This window comes from Phoenix dactylifera, chromosome 6 (assembly GCF_051530095.1).
Source record: "Phoenix dactylifera cultivar Ajwa chromosome 6, Ajwa_hap1_PhDact_Kaust_v1.1, whole genome shotgun sequence".
Classification (NCBI taxonomy): Eukaryota; Viridiplantae; Streptophyta; class Magnoliopsida; order Arecales; family Arecaceae; genus Phoenix; species Phoenix dactylifera.
In genome coordinates this window covers 22,742,145-22,761,516 of record NC_143195.1, presented here as the reverse complement: position 1 = coordinate 22,761,516, position 19,372 = coordinate 22,742,145, and the positions used below count along the sequence as shown (strand labels likewise).

Here is a 19,372-nt window from a genome sequence, read left to right as displayed (position 1 = left end):
TCTTAAATGAACAAGCTTTCATACTTATTATTGAAGAGAGGTTAGATTTTCATTCGTGCTTTCTTTGAATATCATTCGTGGTACTTCTTGAATTAACTTAAGAAAGATTCCATCTACACTTGAGTTGAAAACTATCCTTGGAATCACATTCGATGTGTTCTGCTCTGAAATTATCTTAATTGGCTCTGATCTATGCTCATTAATCTTATTCTAATATTATTGCCTTGAGTTATATGATTCATATCCTTGCAATAATTTGACATGCAAATCAGAGTACAATAAGAAAAAGAAATATTTGAGTAGTCTTATCGTTGTGCTTAATGTTTCACTATCTTTTTGATGTTGTCAAAAAGGGGGAGAAATACCTAACTATATGTTCATAATGCTTTATATTCTGTATGTTCTGAATTGAATACAAACCAGCTTAAATTTAGATATGTTGATTATGTTAAGCTGATTAAATCTAAAGCATTATCATGAAGTATGTTTTAAATATATATGTTTTGTACTTCATGCAACTTAGCTATGCACTACTTCTAGAACACAATATATTTTATATTGCATATACTCCAAGTTTTGTCATCATCAAAAAGGGAGAGATTGATGACCCAAAGATTGATTTAAAGATTGATTTTGATGATCACAAAATCTTGAAGTATAAATACTAACGTTTGTGTTGCAAGGAGAAAGATAGTTATCTTGCAAGGAATATAGCAAGTTGGAAGAACACAAGAAGGCCTCCAAAGCTCTCAAGAAAAGTTGGAAGAAAGCTACAATTTATTGACCCAAGTTTCAAGTTCAAAGGACTCAAGTTGGAAGAGCAAATTCAAAGGAAAATCCAAAAGAATAGTCCTCGAGTCGACTCCTGGATAGTACGAGTCGACTCCAGGGAGTAACAAGGCAGAAACACAAAGAAGCTATTTTGGACCCTGAGAGCCGAGTCGACTCCTGAGGAACTCGAGTCGACTCCGATGGTTGGCAGGTCGACTCCAAAGGAAGCTAGAGTCGACCCCCAGAGGAAAACAAGCAAAAAGTCAGAGAGCCAATTTCAGACACTGAGAGCCGAGTCGACTCCCGCGAAGTCCGAGTCGACTCCGAAGCAGCGCAACCCCAAAGACAGAAGACGGTATTTTCGTCTCTGAGAGGCGAGTCGACTCCAAGACAGTTCGAGTCGACTCCAAGGCAGCGCGACCCCAAAATACAGAGGATCAGTTTTCGGGCTCTGAGAGCCGAGTCGACTCCAAGAGAATCCGAGTCGACTCGAGGAAGAAAATCAGAAAATATGTCCTCTGAATTCCTGAGAATGAGCCGACCCCCAAGTGCCCGAGTCGTCTCCAGCTATTGGCGAGTCGACTCCAGTTTGGTCCGAGTCGACTCTAGGACAAGGCATGCACATTAATTCAAATTTGGAACAGTGGCCGAGTCGTCTCCAGAAAAGCACGAGCCGACTCCTGCAACAGGCGAGTCGACTCTAGATCGCGCGAGTCGACTCCGATCCCAACGGAAACTTTGTCAGGAGTTGCAGACTGTGCACAACGGCTCTATTTTTGTCTCTAACGGCTAGATTTCTATTTCCACGACATCTAAAGCTATAAAATCAAGAGGAGAGCTAGGATAGAGAGGATGGAAGTGGGAGAAAACATTTAGGAAAGAGATCTCAAAGAAAAATCTCCCAAAAGCACAAAAGGGTCATTCAAAGCAAATAGAGAGAAGAAGAGCATCCGAGTAAATCCCAAAGCTTTCTCTTCAACTGTGTGCTGCCTCGGTGATCCTCTACTTCGTGCAAAATCAGAAGAGGGTCAAGTGAAGAAGAAGCCGAGTTCCTCCATCTACGAATTAGTTTGAGGGCTTCTTCTCTTTACCTTACTTATTTATATTTGCTATATCTACTTAAGTGAGAAGCTTGTATTTGTCTTTAAATCTTAGTTTTAATATCTTGTAACTTGATTCAATCAAGGGATTGAATCAAGGGGTTAAGGTTAGTTGGTGAGCCAAAGAGAAAACCAACGGTGTTAGGTTGTGGTTGGTGAGCCTTTGGGAAAACCAACTGGGTTGATTGTGAACCCGGAAAACAATCGTTGTAAGGTTGTGGTTGGTGAGCCTGTGGAAACCAACTGGGTTTGATTGTGAACCCGGAAAAACAATCGGTTGGTTCTAGTCGGTGAGCCTGTGAAAACCGACCGAGTTCGTTGTTATCTCGCAAAACAACAAGTTGGGTTGTGAGCTTGTAAAACAACCGGCTGTAATCTGTAGGATTATAGTGAAATTTCCAAGAGGTCTTGGGAAGTGGATGTAGGTGCTGGGGTGCACCGAACCACTATATGTTTGTTGTGTTTGTAATGATTCTTGTCATTGTCTAACTTACTCACTTACTTACTTAGATAAATTGCTTGCTTAACTTTTATCCGCGCATCCTTTAGTTGCAAGCATATTCAATCTAGTCACATTCTATACATCAAACTGTTGCTAAGTTTAAATTTCACTGTGCATCTATATAACTTAGCATAATTAATTGAAAAGTTTTAGAAGTAGTCTAAAAGTTTAAAAAGACCCAATTCACCCCCCCTCTTGGGTTGTATCTACTGGCAACAATTGTCCAGCTAGTGAAAGAATCAAATGCATCAATACCCTGCCATATATAACTATTTCAATTCATCTATTAAAGGCTGCAGAAAAATATCTATATCATTACCTGGGCCCTTACCACTGGGAACAATCATTGATAGAATGAGTGAAGACTGTTTCATACACATCCATGGTGGCAAATTATATGGAACTAAAATAATTGGCCAAGTGCTGTATGTAGAACTCATCATTCGAAATGGATTAAATCCATTAGTAGCCAAACCCAGCCTAACACTGCGAATATCAGAAGCAAATTCGTGATGCCTATCATCAAATGCTTTCCATGCTAAACTATCCGCTGGATGTCTTAACATTCCATCCCTTGTACGGCCTTCATCATGCCATCTCATTAAGAAAGTCGTCTTTAATGATGCATACATCCTTTTCAATCTAGGTATGAGAGAAAAATACCACAAAACTTTAGCCCGTTTTTTTTAGATTGTACAGCATCCACTTCATTCGACAAATCATGCTCGTTTTCATTTTGTTTTCTCCATCGTAAAGATCCACATGTTCGGCACGAATCTTCATTAATATTTTTACCATGGTATAAAATACAGTCATTTGGACAACTGTGTATCTTTTCATATCCAAGATTCAAGTCTTTTACTAGTTTTTTGGCTTCATAAGAAGATGATGACAAAATAACACCTTCTGAAAATGCATCTTTTAATAATTGAATAAGCATAGTAAAAGACTTGCTAGACCATCCATTCAAATATTTCAAATGAAATAAATGCACCATAAAAGAAATCTTTGTAAAATTCTTACAATTCGAATATAGTTCTTGATCACAATCTTTCAGCAAGTTATGATACCGAGTTGTGTTATCTTCAGGTCTATAGGTTCCTCAACATGTATAGATTCAGTAATAGTATACTCATCACCTATTGGAGCTCCTTCTTACTCTTCACTGAAATCTGTTAAATTTTGTAATATTATGTTCAAGAGCATCTCTAAGTAAGCCCCTCATATCGTCTTCTACAACAGAATTTCTGTCCGTATTACTAGATCCAATACTAGCAGTGTGTTTCATAATTAAGGGTTGGTTAGATGAAGACGATAATTTAGACTCTCCATGAAATATCCATTCTGTATAACCCTTTAGAAAACTATTCCATACCAAATGTCCTTCAACAGTTTTTGAAGCGAGAGCAAAACAATTTACACATTTTTGACATGGATAAAAAATATTTCCATTCATTTCAGATTTCTCAAAAGCAAATTTAACAAAATTCTAAACTCCATTCAAATATTCGGCACTAGATCTCGACTTGTTTATCCAACTTTTGTCCATTCTATTAAAATACTGATTGAATTGCAACTAATATAAAAATAATAATAAACAAAATTAGGCTATGAATCACAAAATTCTCTTGAGCTTTATCGGTTCAATTTTAATTCCGAAAATTAAAAATTGATTATAATCCGAAAATTCTAACATATAATTCCAATTAGAGTAGATAGCTTTTAAAAATAAATCAGATATTTAGAATTTATATGATTTACATCAAAATAAAAAATAAATAAACATGTAGATAAGATTAGCAAATAAATAAATGATCATCTATGAGAAAATACATTATGCTGATGTATTCATGCCCTTATGAATGCCGGAGTCAAATATCTTTTTTAAGCTTACATAGATGATTTATTGCTGTTCTCTGACAATTTGAAGTAATAGTAATTGCTAGTGATGCAGGTATTATGGATGAAGTAAATGACATCCGTTGTAATCAAACTAGCTTGATAGAGTCTGGGTCTAATCAAACTCAACTTAAAAATAATGTTCAGCATAGAATTAAGGATCAAGCTTGACTGGTTTCCTACTTGATAGAGCTTCATTTCAACTTAAGCTGAACAGCCTTCACCTCTCTCTCTCTCTCTCTCTCTCTCTCTCTCTCTCTCACTCTCTCTCTCACACACACACACACACACATGCACACATGCACAAAAACAAAAAATAGAAAAGAAAAGAGAGGAGGCTGGGTGCTGATTTGAGCTTAAGTTGGCTATGAAGTGGAAACTGAGCATCTGTTTTGAACTTGGCTGGCTTGGTTACAGCACCCTATGGAAAAAATAACGATTCCCTAGCCATAATTGCATCCAAACTACCTTGAGCTATGTTCGTGTGATCTTGAGATAGGTACAATCCTTAAGTGTAGCCAATAAGCATGTTAAGTTAGTTTCGGCAACATCGGTGGCCAACAAGAATTTACTATTCTCACTAGGAGCCAGTTTACAATCCTCTAAATTTTTGAAATAGAAGAGCAATTTTGCAGAAGTATGATCACATCATATATTAAACAAATATATTGGTAGTCCTTTGTGTTTACTGAATTTCATTGAAATTGACCCTTTAAGTCACTTGGCATTGAAGTTGTGAATCAGATATGAGTTTTGATTTAGAGATGCAGGGGAAAGGGGAGTCCAACATAGTTTTGGAGATTTTGTACAAGCGCAAGTCCCCTAGGAAATTCCCAGTGTTGGGACTTGGGGTACATGGAAAACTTTTATTACCCGTTCAACTTTATCTTATATCAGAGTAGCATTAATATGGAAAAAGGACTGGGTGATTAAGCCAGAACTCTAGCTGCCTAAATCCAAGGCCCACAGAGGGGTTTCACTGTCTGCGCATCCCCACTGATAGAGCATCTAAAATCTGTCATTGACTTGCCTATTTTACCACAAAGATAGAAAATCTCTAGGAGATTCCCATATATGAATTCTATACAGTTTAACTATTGAGCAGATATCACAGAGTGATTAGAAAGTCAATAACTATTGAGCAATCAGTTTGATGAATGGTAATCCAATAACAGTTTAACAACAGATGTTACTAATCCACTATACCCTTAACTATGAAATCGCTAGTATTAGAACAAAATAAACAACGAACCTTGTCATCCCTTCAGATACTGAAGAGGTTTTTGAAATTGATAATTCACCAAACTCCTGTGAACTGCTTGTAAATCAGTACTTCCTCTAAAAGATCGTGTCATAAATCATGGAGGAGGGACGAGAGGAGGGGGTTGGGGCAGTACCTCTTCCTCAGGCGGAGGGGGATGGAGCCGGCCAGTTGGCACCATAGAGGAGGGAGGAAGAGAGGAGGTTGTGCCGCAGAGGAGGGAGGACTAGAGGAGGTCGCTCGGCGCCGGAGAGGACAGAAATGGGGCAGTATCACTTTCTCAGGTGGTGGGGGATGGGGTCGGCCGGTCGGCACCGCAAAGGAGGGAGGAGGAGAGGAGGTTGCGCTGCAGAGGAGGGAGGAGGAGAGAAGGTCGCTCGGCACCGAAGAGAAGGAAGAAGGACAGGACAAGGATCGGCGTCGGAGAGGAGGGAGGAGGAGAGGACAAGGGTCGGCTAGCTCTATTAGGGCTTGATCGATCGAGGATGGAGGGAGAAGGGGGCGACCATGGGTTTTGATGGGAATGTAGTTTTCAACGACGCATATAAGCGTCATCTTAGCCCAAGCATACGACGATGCTAATAAGCGTCGTATATTGCCGATGCATTTTAAAAGCGTCGGCTATTTTTGGCGGTACACCGGAAATTGCCGATGTTTGTGAAAAGCGTCGATAAAACCCTTTTTTTCCTGTAGTGCAGCCATGTTTCTTACATTCTAGAATGCTATTAAACAACTTTCAAAAGACAAGGCTATAAAAGCATATCATCTGAAAAGCTTTTGATAACCCTTCCATGCACAAAAAATTCATATTAACTAAGATATCCTTTTCGTTCAGCCTCATGTGAGGCACATATATATTTGGAGGACTAGTTTACTGATGGCCACCTAAATTTGGTTTATCCTAGAAAGGAGGCTTTAACGAAAAAACAGTATGGGACTTGGTGAAATATTCCTCAGATTTTCATTAAAATTTAAATGATAGTTTATACTAATCACTACAGGAAAAATAGCCATTTCTGGTGCTTTTTAAATCACATGCTGACACTTATTAGCATCGCAAGATCATACCCTGAGGCTACAGAAAACGTCGAAGAAGCATCATTTTTGCAAGCGTAGAAAAGAAAATAAAAACGATACTTTTGGGCAGCGTCATTCTTTTTAGGCTGTCATCGCTACAGGACGATGCTTTTAAAAATGTCAGGAGGTTAAATGTCAGGAGGTTAAGCGCGCCACGGGGGACATGAAAACTGCTTCCAATGATGCTATTCAGCATTGCTAATTAACAATGCACCTTAGTGTTCGCTAATTAACGATGCTAATAAGCATCATTAGAGGATCTTTTGACCATGCTTTAAAGCATTGTCTTATTTAGAATATTGTGATGCTTTAAAGCATCGCCAACTTGTATAATTTTTTTGAAAAACAAGAAAAAAAAAGGCAAAACCTATGCATATAACACATATATCAGTTGTCACATATAACAAACATAAACAAAAGAACTCAAAAAACACTTTTGTCATATAACAAAAGTCACATAATAACACTTGTATCATATATAAAAATGGCAACTAATTACACTATCAAACATGATTGGGTGTCCATTACAAGTCAAAGAATTGAAGAAACATAAAAATATACATCATATATAAAACATCAAAAAAAAAAAAGTCTAAGAGCTATTAATAGTCCATAACAGCATCATCATCATCTATATGACTATTGGAAGTATCAAAGAAAAAGGTAGAAACTTCAGAAGTTGAGAATACGAAAATCATAACATATTATAAATCATTAAGCCTATATAAAATATACATGAAAATTATAAATATATATATATATATATATATATATATATATATATATATATATATATAGTTATTTACCTAAGATGGAATAAATCTCTACACTAAGGATGCAATCTGGTCAAACTGAGCCCTCAAGAACTACATCTCTATCTAATGGCTCTGCCTCATCTCCTCCATCTCTATCTCCAGTCTGCAAATGACTGCAGTGCTTCTACTTTGCCTAGCATCCTGGGTATATTTGCTCAGTGCAAACAATTAAGTAGAAGTGACTCTAACTCCATAACCTCTCACTCGATCATAATGCTCTAATTTCATCAATTCAATAAAACAAGCTTCGTCATGATTGATCTCTAAAGATGATGATAACTCGCCAACACGTTCCGCAATAAGAGATGTAGCCCCTTTCTATATTTAAAAAAAAATCATATATTAATAGTAAAAAAAATAAACTACAAACCATTGCACAAATCCATTATCAAGATATACGCCTATTTCTCTCGTCTCTTTCTGGACAAAGCTGCAATCTCGGTAGATATAAATTATCAAGACTCCACCTCACCAAACTCTCTCCCATACACCTCGATCTGGTATTCAAGGTCCTGGATCATATGCGAAACATCTTAAGATTATTTTCGAGTATAACTTGCCCTTGAGTTAGTTTCTTAACCTTGGCCTCTTTTTGACATGATGCGTGACTTGTTTTCTTTTTTTGGACCTTCCAATGGAAAACTTCAGTAATTCCTTTGACTATTCTCATGAGCCATTCCCTGTCAAAAATTGTTACCGTCACACATGCTTTACAGGCCACACACTTTTGTGGACGAATCTTTTGTGCACTGCACGATCTAATCCGTTCCTTTCCATATGTTGATTTTGAATCAGTTTTAAGGCCACATGCAGGTGGAGTACTAGTAACAGTAGACATAAGAACTTAGAAAAAAAGAAAATTCAGCATGTTGGGCTCTCACAAGCATTGCCAGTAGAAATTATAACAACATCCAGTTTTTGAATGTAAAGAGATTATTACAAACTCTGCTTCAGCCATTCAAACAATGTTTTGTTTCCTCGGTGGCTCAGTTGATTGTTCAACTCTCACAAGGCATCCTTTCAGATTATTCACCAAAATGTCATGCCTCAGCAGCCAAGAATCATATTTTGAGATACACATTCTTGACTATGTCAATAGCACAAAGCACAGCATCCTGTGAAACCTCAAGACCATTCCAATAATTTATAGAGAACCAAATTACTATCAAAATGCCTGAGATCCCAAAAAGTAGAACAAAAATAAAAGGGACCCCATAATTTATGTACCTGAATACGTGGAGGGAATATAGATGATCAGCTACTTGGCCATAAGTTTGAAACTTAACAACCTATCCTATATGCAACCGTAGGACTATGGACAAGGAAAAAGGTTGTTAACACCTGCTTTATTGCATTGGCCTACTCTTTTGACTCTCCCAAGCTCTCTGCTCCCAGAACTCCACTTGCTTTATGGCATTAGTTTTCCTCCTCGCTGAAATCTTGAGCTCCACTGGACTGAAGGGTGGAGGGAGCGTGCATGGGGCTGAATCATGAGGAGACTTCACCATGGAGTCCATCATAAACTTTTTCTCAAGACCTTCTGCAGGGCAAGCCATGTACTCGGAGCACAATTCCACGGCATTGGGTGGTCTTGTAGGCTTATATCTCAAGAGCTTCGCATATTCACTTAACAGATGGAACATGTAATCATAGACATATTCCATCTTCAGTTTCTCTTGAATGAAGCTGCTTGCCTCCTTCCCTATAGCATGTGCCTGCTCGGGATTTGTACAGATAAGAAACATGGATATTAAAAATTATTGCAACCAGAGAAAATTAATGTTAGATTACATGTATATGATAATAACGGACCAACAGAGGCTTGCTCTAGCAGTCGATACGTCTCTTTTCTATTTGGATATCATGGGTTTTAATCGTTCTGAGATGCTGTAGGGACTCTAGTTAATAGCAGGTTGACTGTTGCTAGAGTAATTTGTAAGTTCACAAGATGAAGGCTGGTGAATCCATTTCCGTTTAGTCCTAACTGAAGCAAAGTTCTAGGTCATGCCAAACCAATCATTTCAGGAATTTGTTTTGTTCTATGTTGGATCAACAAGTTGGCCCCAACCAACAGGACTATAAATGTTTGGGGCCCATTGAGATATGATGACATTCAGGAATATCACACCAAGCCAGGATGAGTAGAGCTAACTCATCACTTTAATTTCTAATTTTTTTATTGTTATTGAGTAAAATTCAAATATCAAGGACTGTTTTATATAACAAAATATATCAATCTTATATCGACAAGTCACACGCTATTGGCCTACGGGCTAAGGCCCAACTACAACTGATAAATTTTTACATGCCTCCCTCATGCAGAATTTTTGGATAAGCTCAATCTGCTATAATTAACATTATAGGGCCTTTTTAAATGTCCAATAACCTTATCCATGTGAGATTTCCCACACAATTGAGTGTTTTCTAAAGTAAAGAAGTGAGAAGTGCAAGAAACTGGTGGATATTGTTGCATTTCCATTTCAAACTATTTCTAGATATCCAGATCCATCTAAAAAGAGTGAATTCATGGAAACTTTGAATCAACAAAATTCATGAACTCCCTTCATACCTCAAATATCTTTCTCCTTTTGCCTTCATTCTTTGTACCCTCCCACTAGAATTGAGAAGTTTAAGGAGCTATTTGGATGTCAGATTATCTTTTTGTTCCTTCTTTTTTAGAGAGAGATACAGAGAGAAGACCCACCTGCACTCATGGATTACTTGTCTGCAATAGAAATTTTGCTCTGGAAATAAACGAGAAAGAGAGGGGCTCCAAGAGATTGGAGTACCTTCAATTCCCTCATCCCAATTTTTTTTGGATAAGAAAAAATATGTTTTGAGCAAGTTACAATTCTCTAAAAATCAGGATATATCTTCTCCCGTTTTTAGCTTCAAACACTACTCCAATGTATTCTATAACTAAAGAAAGATTTAAGATCTTCCGGCATCCAAACAGTTAGGTTGACCAACCAAAACAATATTCATGTATTACACCATCAATTTAGATGTATCATGAGTGTCTGAACTCCACGACCATAGTGGTACCCATTTTTCAAACTATTGCTCAAGACACATGTTTACTCATCTAAGTTAATTAGAACTAACAAGTGCAGTGGCTGGGTCAAGTATATTAACTTGTATAACATAACGCATTGCATAACAGCATAAAAATTGCTTTCCTCCTCCAAATGATGGGGGTTCTAAGTTTGAAACTTGAAGGGTGTTTCCTAAAGTTAGGACAAAAATAATTCTTCCTTTCATTTTGTAAAGAAAGGATTGGTAGCACTCCAACTGATTCTCTAAAAAAAAGTGAAATCGTTTACAATTATGAGTCTATGATAATGCTCTCCACTATGGAGTGCAGCTATGTCTTAATAACACCTAAAATAATGCATAACTCTAGGTTCACTGTTACCATCAACCCACAGAACTCATGGTATGTGTGGATACAAGCTGAGCTCATGGAAGCTTGGTTGCTTAAGCCCAAATGCTGTTCTATAAAGATGACCTCTTTTCTCATGCTTCAAAGTGCACCATATATGAGTAAATGCAATTGGTAGAACTGTTAGCACCTTTTCTCTTGAAGTTCTATGCACTACAGGGTAGAAGACATTAATCTAGTTGCAAGGAGAAAGACATAAAAACTTACATTCCGCCTGAAAAGGCCTCCGAGTTGCTTGTTGTGCTAGAAGGACCTCAATAAGGACAATTATACTTCACATTTTTGGAAAATCTGACTTTTCTATTTCCAAGAGAAGATCCCAAAAAAATATTCAACACTTCCAGGTACATTGAGTAGATTTTTCATTCTCTAAATCGTCAAATTTTCTGTCAAACCAGTCATGGATGCGGCTAGTTTCTAGTTTTCTAGTCCATGGATTAGATCTAACAACTCCATGAACATTCTGCCTCAACTTGTGCAAAACATCTTTCACTAGGATTGTTTGAATCTGATCCTAAGCATACACTATACATTATGTGGTTCCCAAGAACTTATAAACTAAACTGTGTAATGGCCAGAAACAGGGGAGGAGGGCTACCTGCCAATTTTAGCCGGGGTATCGTTGATCAAGCCAGCCAGTCGAAAGAGAGGGGCGGCAGCTGGGTACCGCCCTCTCCATCCTATTTCCCCTCAACCTAGCAAAGGAGGGCTGAGGATCGCGGCTCCTTTCCTTGCTCATCGGTGCCAACCAAGGAGGGGCAAGTCTCGCTTCCTCTTCCTTTCCCTCCTCTCTTGGGCCAGAATCACGCCCATCTTATAAACTGGAGGTCCTCCTTGTTTTTGAACCACAGAGCCCTATTTCCACCACAACCTCCTCCCTCTTCCAAATCACCTCGTTGGCTGCTGCTCTCCCCTTACTGATTTGAACCCCGAACCTCGCCTGTAATGAGATAACTGAGATCCACCCTTCCCCTATTTTTATGCCCTATTTCCTTTTTTTCTCCCACCAGGCCCCGTCGTTGATTGTCGCTCATCACCACCTATTAATGCCATGGACTGCGGCCCTTCGGCCACCATCATTATCGGTCACCAGACTACCACCATCAGCCCAGATTGCCTCAAGAAATCATTGAAAATCTGATTGACCTAGCCCCTGTTTCCACAATCCACCATCGTCTCTATTTGTTTCCTAAAACTGTGGCCTTGCAGGACCTCTGACCGCTCCTCCGAAATATTCCATGGCCGCATGAAAAAACCTTGGCATCTAGCAAGTGAGCTACATAGAGATCGAAACATCATCCCCTATTTTGGCCAAGTTTCTTGCTTTGCATCTTTCTTCCTATGTTCACCAAAACCATCAGCCATCCCCTCTACCTCCTCTTCCTTTTCCTCCCTCCCTCTCATCCGTTTTCCCTCTATATCTTCTCTATCCCTCCTTATCTCTCCACCTCTCTATCTCTTTTGCTCTCTCATCTTGGCATGTCTTTCTCGCAGATGAAATGGAGTCCAAAACTGCCAAGCTTGGAGGTGCCTTTGACTCAAGGGGCAAACCCCACACCCAAGGTAATCTCAAATACCTCCTTTGATCTAATATCAGAGGACAGATGGTACTCCTGAGGGTCAAATTATGTTCGACATGTGCAACTAGATCTTGGCTCCTGGTCGACAGCTCAAGGGTCACAACCCCTGACTTAGAAGGTTTCTAAGTTGCGAAACCTTGGGTGAGCCCTGCAAACAAAGGGATCTTTCATATATCCCAGCTTTAGAATGAAATTATTGTTGTTTTAGATCCTTCTGGGAAACTAATTATCCATATATTTTAAATAGGTCGTGCATAGCAATTTTAGAGGAATTCTTGTGCCTTATAACTTGTTCTATAAGTATCTCTACACTAGGGTCTTAAAGATACACACAAATTTTATTTATGAAAAATTATTTTGTATTTGATACATAGATCGGCATGTATGAGTATATTGGTTCCTATATCTTAATCAATGTGCTTGTAGTTTTGGTATTATATTTTGAAATTTAATTCTTCACAAATTATGTAAAAATATACAGTTTATTTAAACAAAAGAAAAGTTTATCATGCATGAAAAAATAAGTTACAAAATATGGATCAAGCATAGGAGACCTCATTATATGTGCAGGTAGGTTTTGCATGATGAAAATATGCTTCAAGCAAACTATTTGTTTTGTTGTAGCATGTAATGTAATCATGAGCATGATGATTTGATTTGTACATTGAAAAACGTTTGAAAGGAGATGTCAAATCTTGTTTGAAAATAGATGATTATTTGAAAGAAATGTTTTCACTATGTGACTGAGAAAACTGGTTTTGGAATTGAATTAATGTTAACGCTCTAGTCAAACTATGGAATTAATGTTAACCCTCTGACAGCTGGTATATTAATGTGGTTTAGAACTAGTTCCTTTTGGCCTAGCTAATTCAACGGCATATGTCATTCACTGGCATATTATAATTTCAAAAGCTAGTTTCTTTCAGCCCTAGCCAATCGAGGCTGATCACTGGCGTGGACCATTCACCGGCATATTATGATTTTAGGAGCTAATTTCTTTCAAACCTAGCCAATCGAGACTGACCGCTGGCATGTTGATATGACTCAGAGCTAGTTTTCTTTTGGGCCTCACCAGTTATGGCTGATTGCTAGTACATGCTGATCGAGGGCATTATCTTGTTCAGGAGCTAGTCTCTTTTGATCCTTATCGTGGGATGAATCATGACCATAGTTTCCAAGACTATGAGAGGACAAATGATAAACTAGTTTATTATAAAGGGAAATTTCTTTACCAACCACATGAAAGTCTCATTTCATACACTAGCATTTTTGGATGGTAAAATTATTTTAATTGTCTATAAGTTACACATGAAACTCCTTAAATGATGCATTTATTTGGGCATGCTATTTATTTTAATGTTTCATTGCATATTATATGCTTGATTCAGTTAAATTTGTAGAGGTACCTACTAGGCTATTAGCTCACTGTCTTTTTCGTTATTCTTTTCATATGCTAACGAATAGCCTAGATGGGTTTAAGGGAATGAGAGCAAGAGAGCTAGGATTTAGGAGTTGTTTTATTTTGATCCAAAGAAAGTGTTATGCAAATGACATTTGATTTAGTCTATAATAATGTTGGTCTTGTAATGAGAACTTTTATTATTTTAAGAATTCTCTTTTAATACTTTACATTTTACCTTACTAAATATTACGTAGAAAAATATCTGAAAAAAAATTAATTTTTCAGGTAAGCCTTGCATGTCCTAAGGGTCAAACCCAACAAGGTGTGCGGCTATCTGTCATGTGCCTCCTCATGCTAGTAGGACAGGGCATGATGCTATGTTTAAATGAAAAATAAAATTTGTCTTTCTCATGGTAAATGCCATCATTTCCTTTGCCTTTTCTATAGTGAATGCAATACAACTAGATATTGCAATACATGCTAGGAAAATGATTTAGTCCCAACAAATTCAGTAAGGTATTCATCAATTTTTGCAATTGAATCATATCATGCAGTTGCATCACATTTATGTCAAGTAGAAACATTTTTCCACATTTATAGTATAACTTGAAGCACAATGCTATGGACCCCTACACCACGGGCATTCCATGTGTCACAAGGGGATTCATGAAAATCATAAATAGGAGGGATTCACATCAAGGTTGTCGCATAAAGCAACAATTGCTTATATCACATGGCAAGCCAGTAGTTCACAACTTTGCTTATATCATAGAATGTTTCCTTAATTTGAATTCCAAAGAGTGCAGTACAAGAGGCTAAAAAGCTAGTAATACTACACCAACTGATTTTTCTTATTGTCATTATGTGAGGACTTGTGCGGGTGTGTTTAGTCCCACATCTGTTATTTACCAAAAAAATCTTGGGTACTTATACAAAACTAAGTAATCCAAAAAAAAAAACTTTCGGCTAGCCTTTTTGGGTGAGGTCCTGAGTTGTTTCAAATAGTATCAGAGAAGACCCGGCTCATAGCCCATGTGGATAAAGGGACACTACAACATAGCTCATTAAGGCTGACCACAGGCCGATCATGGTGTTTGTGCATACATTTGAATATATTTGGAACTTTATCTTGGCAAGGACATCAAGGCTTAAACCAAAGAAGTATGTGAGAATCCGTACGGGTGTGCGTCTAGTCCCACGTCAATTATTTGTTGAAAAGATCTTAAGTATTTATGCAAGGCTAAGAAACTCAAAAAATACTTTTCCGCTAGTCTTTTTGGAAGAGGTCCTAGGTTGTTACACATTCAATATGGGAGTGTGTGCCTCACAATCCTAGAATGCAACTGTGTCAAGTACCTTTTGCTTGTGAGAGTTGCCCCAATCAACGGCAAATTTGATGGACCTGCACTTGTTGTCGCTCTGCACCGGCCAATAATGCTGCACCGGCATCAGCCCTCTTGTGAAGAAGTCATAGAACCTTGGATTCACCAGCAGTGTCAGTGAGTCGCATGCCAGAATATACTTCTCGCTCACTGACCATGTTGTCCCCTCAATATAAATCTTGTACCTATAGCATCCATTAGTTTTTTGATTCATGTCTTCAATTCCTCTACAATACACAAAATCAAAGTGATTAATTACCTATGAATGCATTGGCTGGCCAAATCTGATTCCTTGAACCCTCCCGTAGTCTCTTTGAACCAATCCTACAAGTTCATCATGATAAGTAAGCAGTCCAATTCTAAATGCCTACACAAAATACACTTTAAAATAATGCATTCAAAGATGAAAAATGCTTTAGCAACTCAAAAAAGTCACTCAGCTGGTGTGGTGCATTGTCATTGCTCCCTTTGTATCAGCATCATGTGAAGTGTTCCATTGAATGAAGCAAAGTGATTGGTAAAAGGCACCTGAGTGACTTTTTTGGGTGATTGTTCTAAGTTGCTGCAGCATTGCTTTTTAAAGATACCTGGGCATAGAGCCGAGCATTCCAATCATAAGCTTCAGATACATTGCATTTAAGAAGATCCTGCCGGGTGGGGGCCACCGCTGGATTTCCCTTCCAGTAGGCATAAGGCTCTCTATCCATCCACCTCACTCTCTCATTCCCTTCCTTCAGCTCCCTCTGCAGCGCCTCCCATGGCTTTATGTTGATCTCCGGCCTTAATGAAATTCCACAACCACTTAGTCCTCATCAACCAAAACTTTCAATTTATTACAATGCAGGATGAAAGCAAACAAGCTAAAGTGTCAGTAGAATGAATTACCAACCCCAGAAGGACCAGTCAGGGAAGACGATATCGAGTGTCAAATCATTGGCGCAGTATCGAAACAAAGGTGGCGGCGCCGATGCGTTCCTGCGGCGGTAGTCCCGGGCTAGGATGACAGGCCAGTCGACGGTGTCGAACATGAGTTCAAGGTCCGGGATGCGGCCTGGGTAGCGGCGGAGGAGCTGGAGGATACCCCAGAGAGTGAAGACATCCCTGGTCTGGAAGGAGGGGTGGTAGTACTCCACGTAGGCCCGACCGTCAAGGATGACAAGCCGGAAGTTGGCAGTCCTTCGGGCTCTTTCGACCATTTCTTGGGTGATGCCTGTCGACTTCCACGGGCGGAGGTCCTCGTGGATCCACCGGAAGTAGTCCGGGCATGAGGGGGAAGGGGGGAGGGAGGCGTCGTCGGAAAGCGGAGGTGGCAGTGGTGTTGAAGGGCAGATGTCGGTTAAGTTCTGGTTGCCAGTTGGGCAGCTGAATGGTATTATGAGTGGTTTGGGTTTTGGTTTTGGGGGGAGAGGTTGGGGTGGTGGGGCTTGCTGGAGGGTGGTGGTGGGAGTTACGATCAGAATCTGAGTCTCGGTAGCAGTGGCTGTTATGCTTCTAATGTCCTGCAAGTATGTATTAGAAAAAGAAAAAAGGAGATTGATCAGCAAGAGGAAAAGGGAGAACATACACCTTCTTTAAGAATAACTATTATATCCAAAACATGCTTTATTTTGGAGGAGATTGGTTAGTCCTTGCTTTTTCTTGTGTCAATCATCACCACCTATATTGGAAGAGGCTCCAAAGTTAAAAAGGGAAGAACTTACACTTGTTCTCTTGTGCACGAGTGAGATGACTAGCTTGAGATAAAAGTAATGCTACCCATCACTTGTTCAGATGAAACAAATACTCACCTACTTGGCTTCTTTTTTTCTTTCTTTTTCTTTTTTGGAGCAAAGGTGCTAGGCACAGGTGATTATCTCCTTCTACAATAAATTCAGCTTGTCTTTGACAAATGGATCCGCCACAGAAATTTATGGGTTCACTTTATATACAGAGAAGAGGTTCCTAAGAGGTGGATGTGCTAATTTTCACTTCAATTTGTAAGCTAAGCTAACTCACATGCTTAAAGTGCTGTCATGCTCAATAGCATTTGTCTTAGCATGCATACTTGATACGAAAGTTATCCTTGTGACACTTTTATGGCCTTGGTGGTAGGTATGTCTTATGCATTTGCTTTGAAATTTTTGGAGCTTGATATTTATATAGAATTCATTACCCACTAAAACGGAGAGGCAAATGGATAGCCGCTAGATCCTTGAGGTCTAGCTGGTTAGCACTTTCCTTTTGGAACGTGGTCGGAGATCCGACCCCCACAACACGATTGACGGCAAGACACCACGACGAAAACAATCGGAATTCCAGCCATCAATCAAAAATTTAAAAAAAAAGAAAAAATCCACAACCAGACAAATCTCGGAGTCCAACCCATACGACTAGGTTGTGATTTGAATGAGACCGAGGGACAACACTTCAGACAGCACCCAGTTTTCCATGCTCTATAACGCCAATCGCAAACACAATCCTAGAACCAATATAACTAGTAAATTATAAAATTATAAACTAAATTAAATTTATATTTTTAAAAAAAATAGAGTAGATCGGCCAAAATTCTATAAAAAAATTTAGCATATATTTAGAATTTATTTGAATAATTGAACTGAATTTATAAATTGAACCAAAACATATCAGTAGAATTATATACTGGACAAAAATTTTCAACCCAATCATTGGATCCTCAATGTACCAACAGTTTAAAGCTTTACTAACACAGTCAGCAGACAAGCATCCCAAGCGATCTGAGACTATATAGCAAAATTGAAAGCAAGATGAGACGGCCATGTATTTGAAACCAGAACAATTTATAGTTTATACGTTTATAAATAAGTATTTGCGTAACTCACTTTTATACGTTGTACCGAAAAAAGAAAAAGAAAAAACTCGACCTTGCTTTAAAAAAAATAAACGAGAAATGATGGAAAAACGGTAAAGGAGCAAAGAGATGATGAAAGGAGAACCAGATTCCCGTCACGATGGAGGCCATAACGAGACAACTCCATTTCTGACAACCATTGCATGGAAAAGTCTCGCCAGATCCGTTTATAACGTTTCTATTTCCATAATTAATTGATCCACCTCTGACTCCCCTGACCGGGAAAGATTCGACAACGAAGAAAAAAGAAGGATTTTTTATGTAAATTTGTTTAGGAAATTTATCCGAAATCTAGTAGTGAGGAGAAGTGAGGAAAGAAGAGGGAACTCACCGAGTCGTTAATCCAGCGAGCTGAAATAAAGGCGCCAAGGAGGAGGACGATGAGGAAGAAGAGAAGCACCGCGCCGCCCGTCGAGCTCCCCGCCAACGAGCTCTTCCGGCTCTTCTTCAACTGCCGGAAAATCGTCGCCCCCGCCGATACCACTGGATTTATTCCCAATCCCAGCTTGCTCTGATCCCTCTGCATGCTATTAATTCTCAGCAGAATCGAACTAATACAAACAAGGCGTTAATTTTTCCCTCGTTCCCTCTAGGGAAACATCGGATGGGACAAGAAGGAGCTAAAAGAAAGTTGAGACTCCCGTTTGAAGGTTGGGGAAACTCCAGATACCAGGTTGGGGTTGGAGGGACTCGGAAATTAATGAAAGATGGGAGAAATTAATGAAAGGTGGGATGGGTCCTTAAAAGAGGAGAATAGGGTCTCGTGATGACCCCCCGAGCTAAAGAGAGATCTCGGAGAAAAGAGCCCTTGTAATTTTTTTTTTTTCACAGGCTCCGGATTCCCTACGGTGAATTTTTTGAACCGCAGGGAAAGAGATTTCGGAGTTTGAATTTCAGGCGCTGAAGCACTGACTACAGCTGGGGGAGAGAGAGAGGGGTCTAATTCTTATCACCGCTGTCGGCCACCGAACGGGGAAATAGCTGCTGCTAGATTGACACCATCTTGACGCGTACTGGGCCCACCCACCCCAAGTTCTCCTTCCAGCTTCCCACGGACGGCTAATCTTTTCGAAAGTCTATCGATCCAACGGTCAGAATCTCAGAACCGGTGGCAGGAACTGGAGGCACCCCAAGTTCTCCTTCCAGCTTTCAAGCTGTTCCCACGGACGGCTAATCTTTTGGAAAGTCTTTCGATCCAACGGTCAGGATCTCAGAACCGGTGGGCAGGAACTGGAACCATGATTGGAACTTGTGCTCATTAAAGTAAACTTTGAT

General features: G+C 39.2%; 1 protein-coding gene across 1 annotated transcript; it reads right to left on the bottom strand.

Annotated features, from left to right (window-relative positions):
* Positions 1-8,269: 8,269 nt before the first annotated feature.
* LOC103710304 (uncharacterized) lies at positions 8,270-19,043 on the bottom strand. The gene is made up of 6 exons (XM_008795969.6): positions 18,429-19,043; positions 16,117-16,730; positions 15,819-16,011; positions 15,491-15,555; positions 15,206-15,416; positions 8,270-9,140 (listed from the first exon to the last, which is right to left on the bottom strand). Exons 1-6 carry the CDS (start codon positions 18,621-18,623, stop codon positions 8,772-8,774), a joined length of 1,647 nt encoding a protein of 548 aa, XP_008794191.4. The 5' UTR covers positions 18,624-19,043; the 3' UTR covers positions 8,270-8,771.
* Positions 19,044-19,372: the final 329 nt, after the last annotated feature.

What these genes read in the sequence shown, in the direction of transcription:
- LOC103710304 (XM_008795969.6), bottom strand. Translation starts at nt 18,623, where the DNA reads ATGCAGAGGGATCAGAGCAAGCTGGGATTGGGAATAAATCCAGTGGTA. An exon ending in ATGCTCGGCTCTATGCCCAG is followed by an intron (nt 15,556 to 15,818) that starts GTATCTTTAAAA and finishes ATGAACTTGTAG; the next exon opens with GATTGGTTCAAAGAGACTAC. An exon ending in GCAACTCTCACAAGCAAAAG is followed by an intron (nt 9,141 to 15,205) that starts GTACTTGACACA and finishes AATCCCGAGCAG; the next exon opens with GCACATGCTATAGGGAAGGA.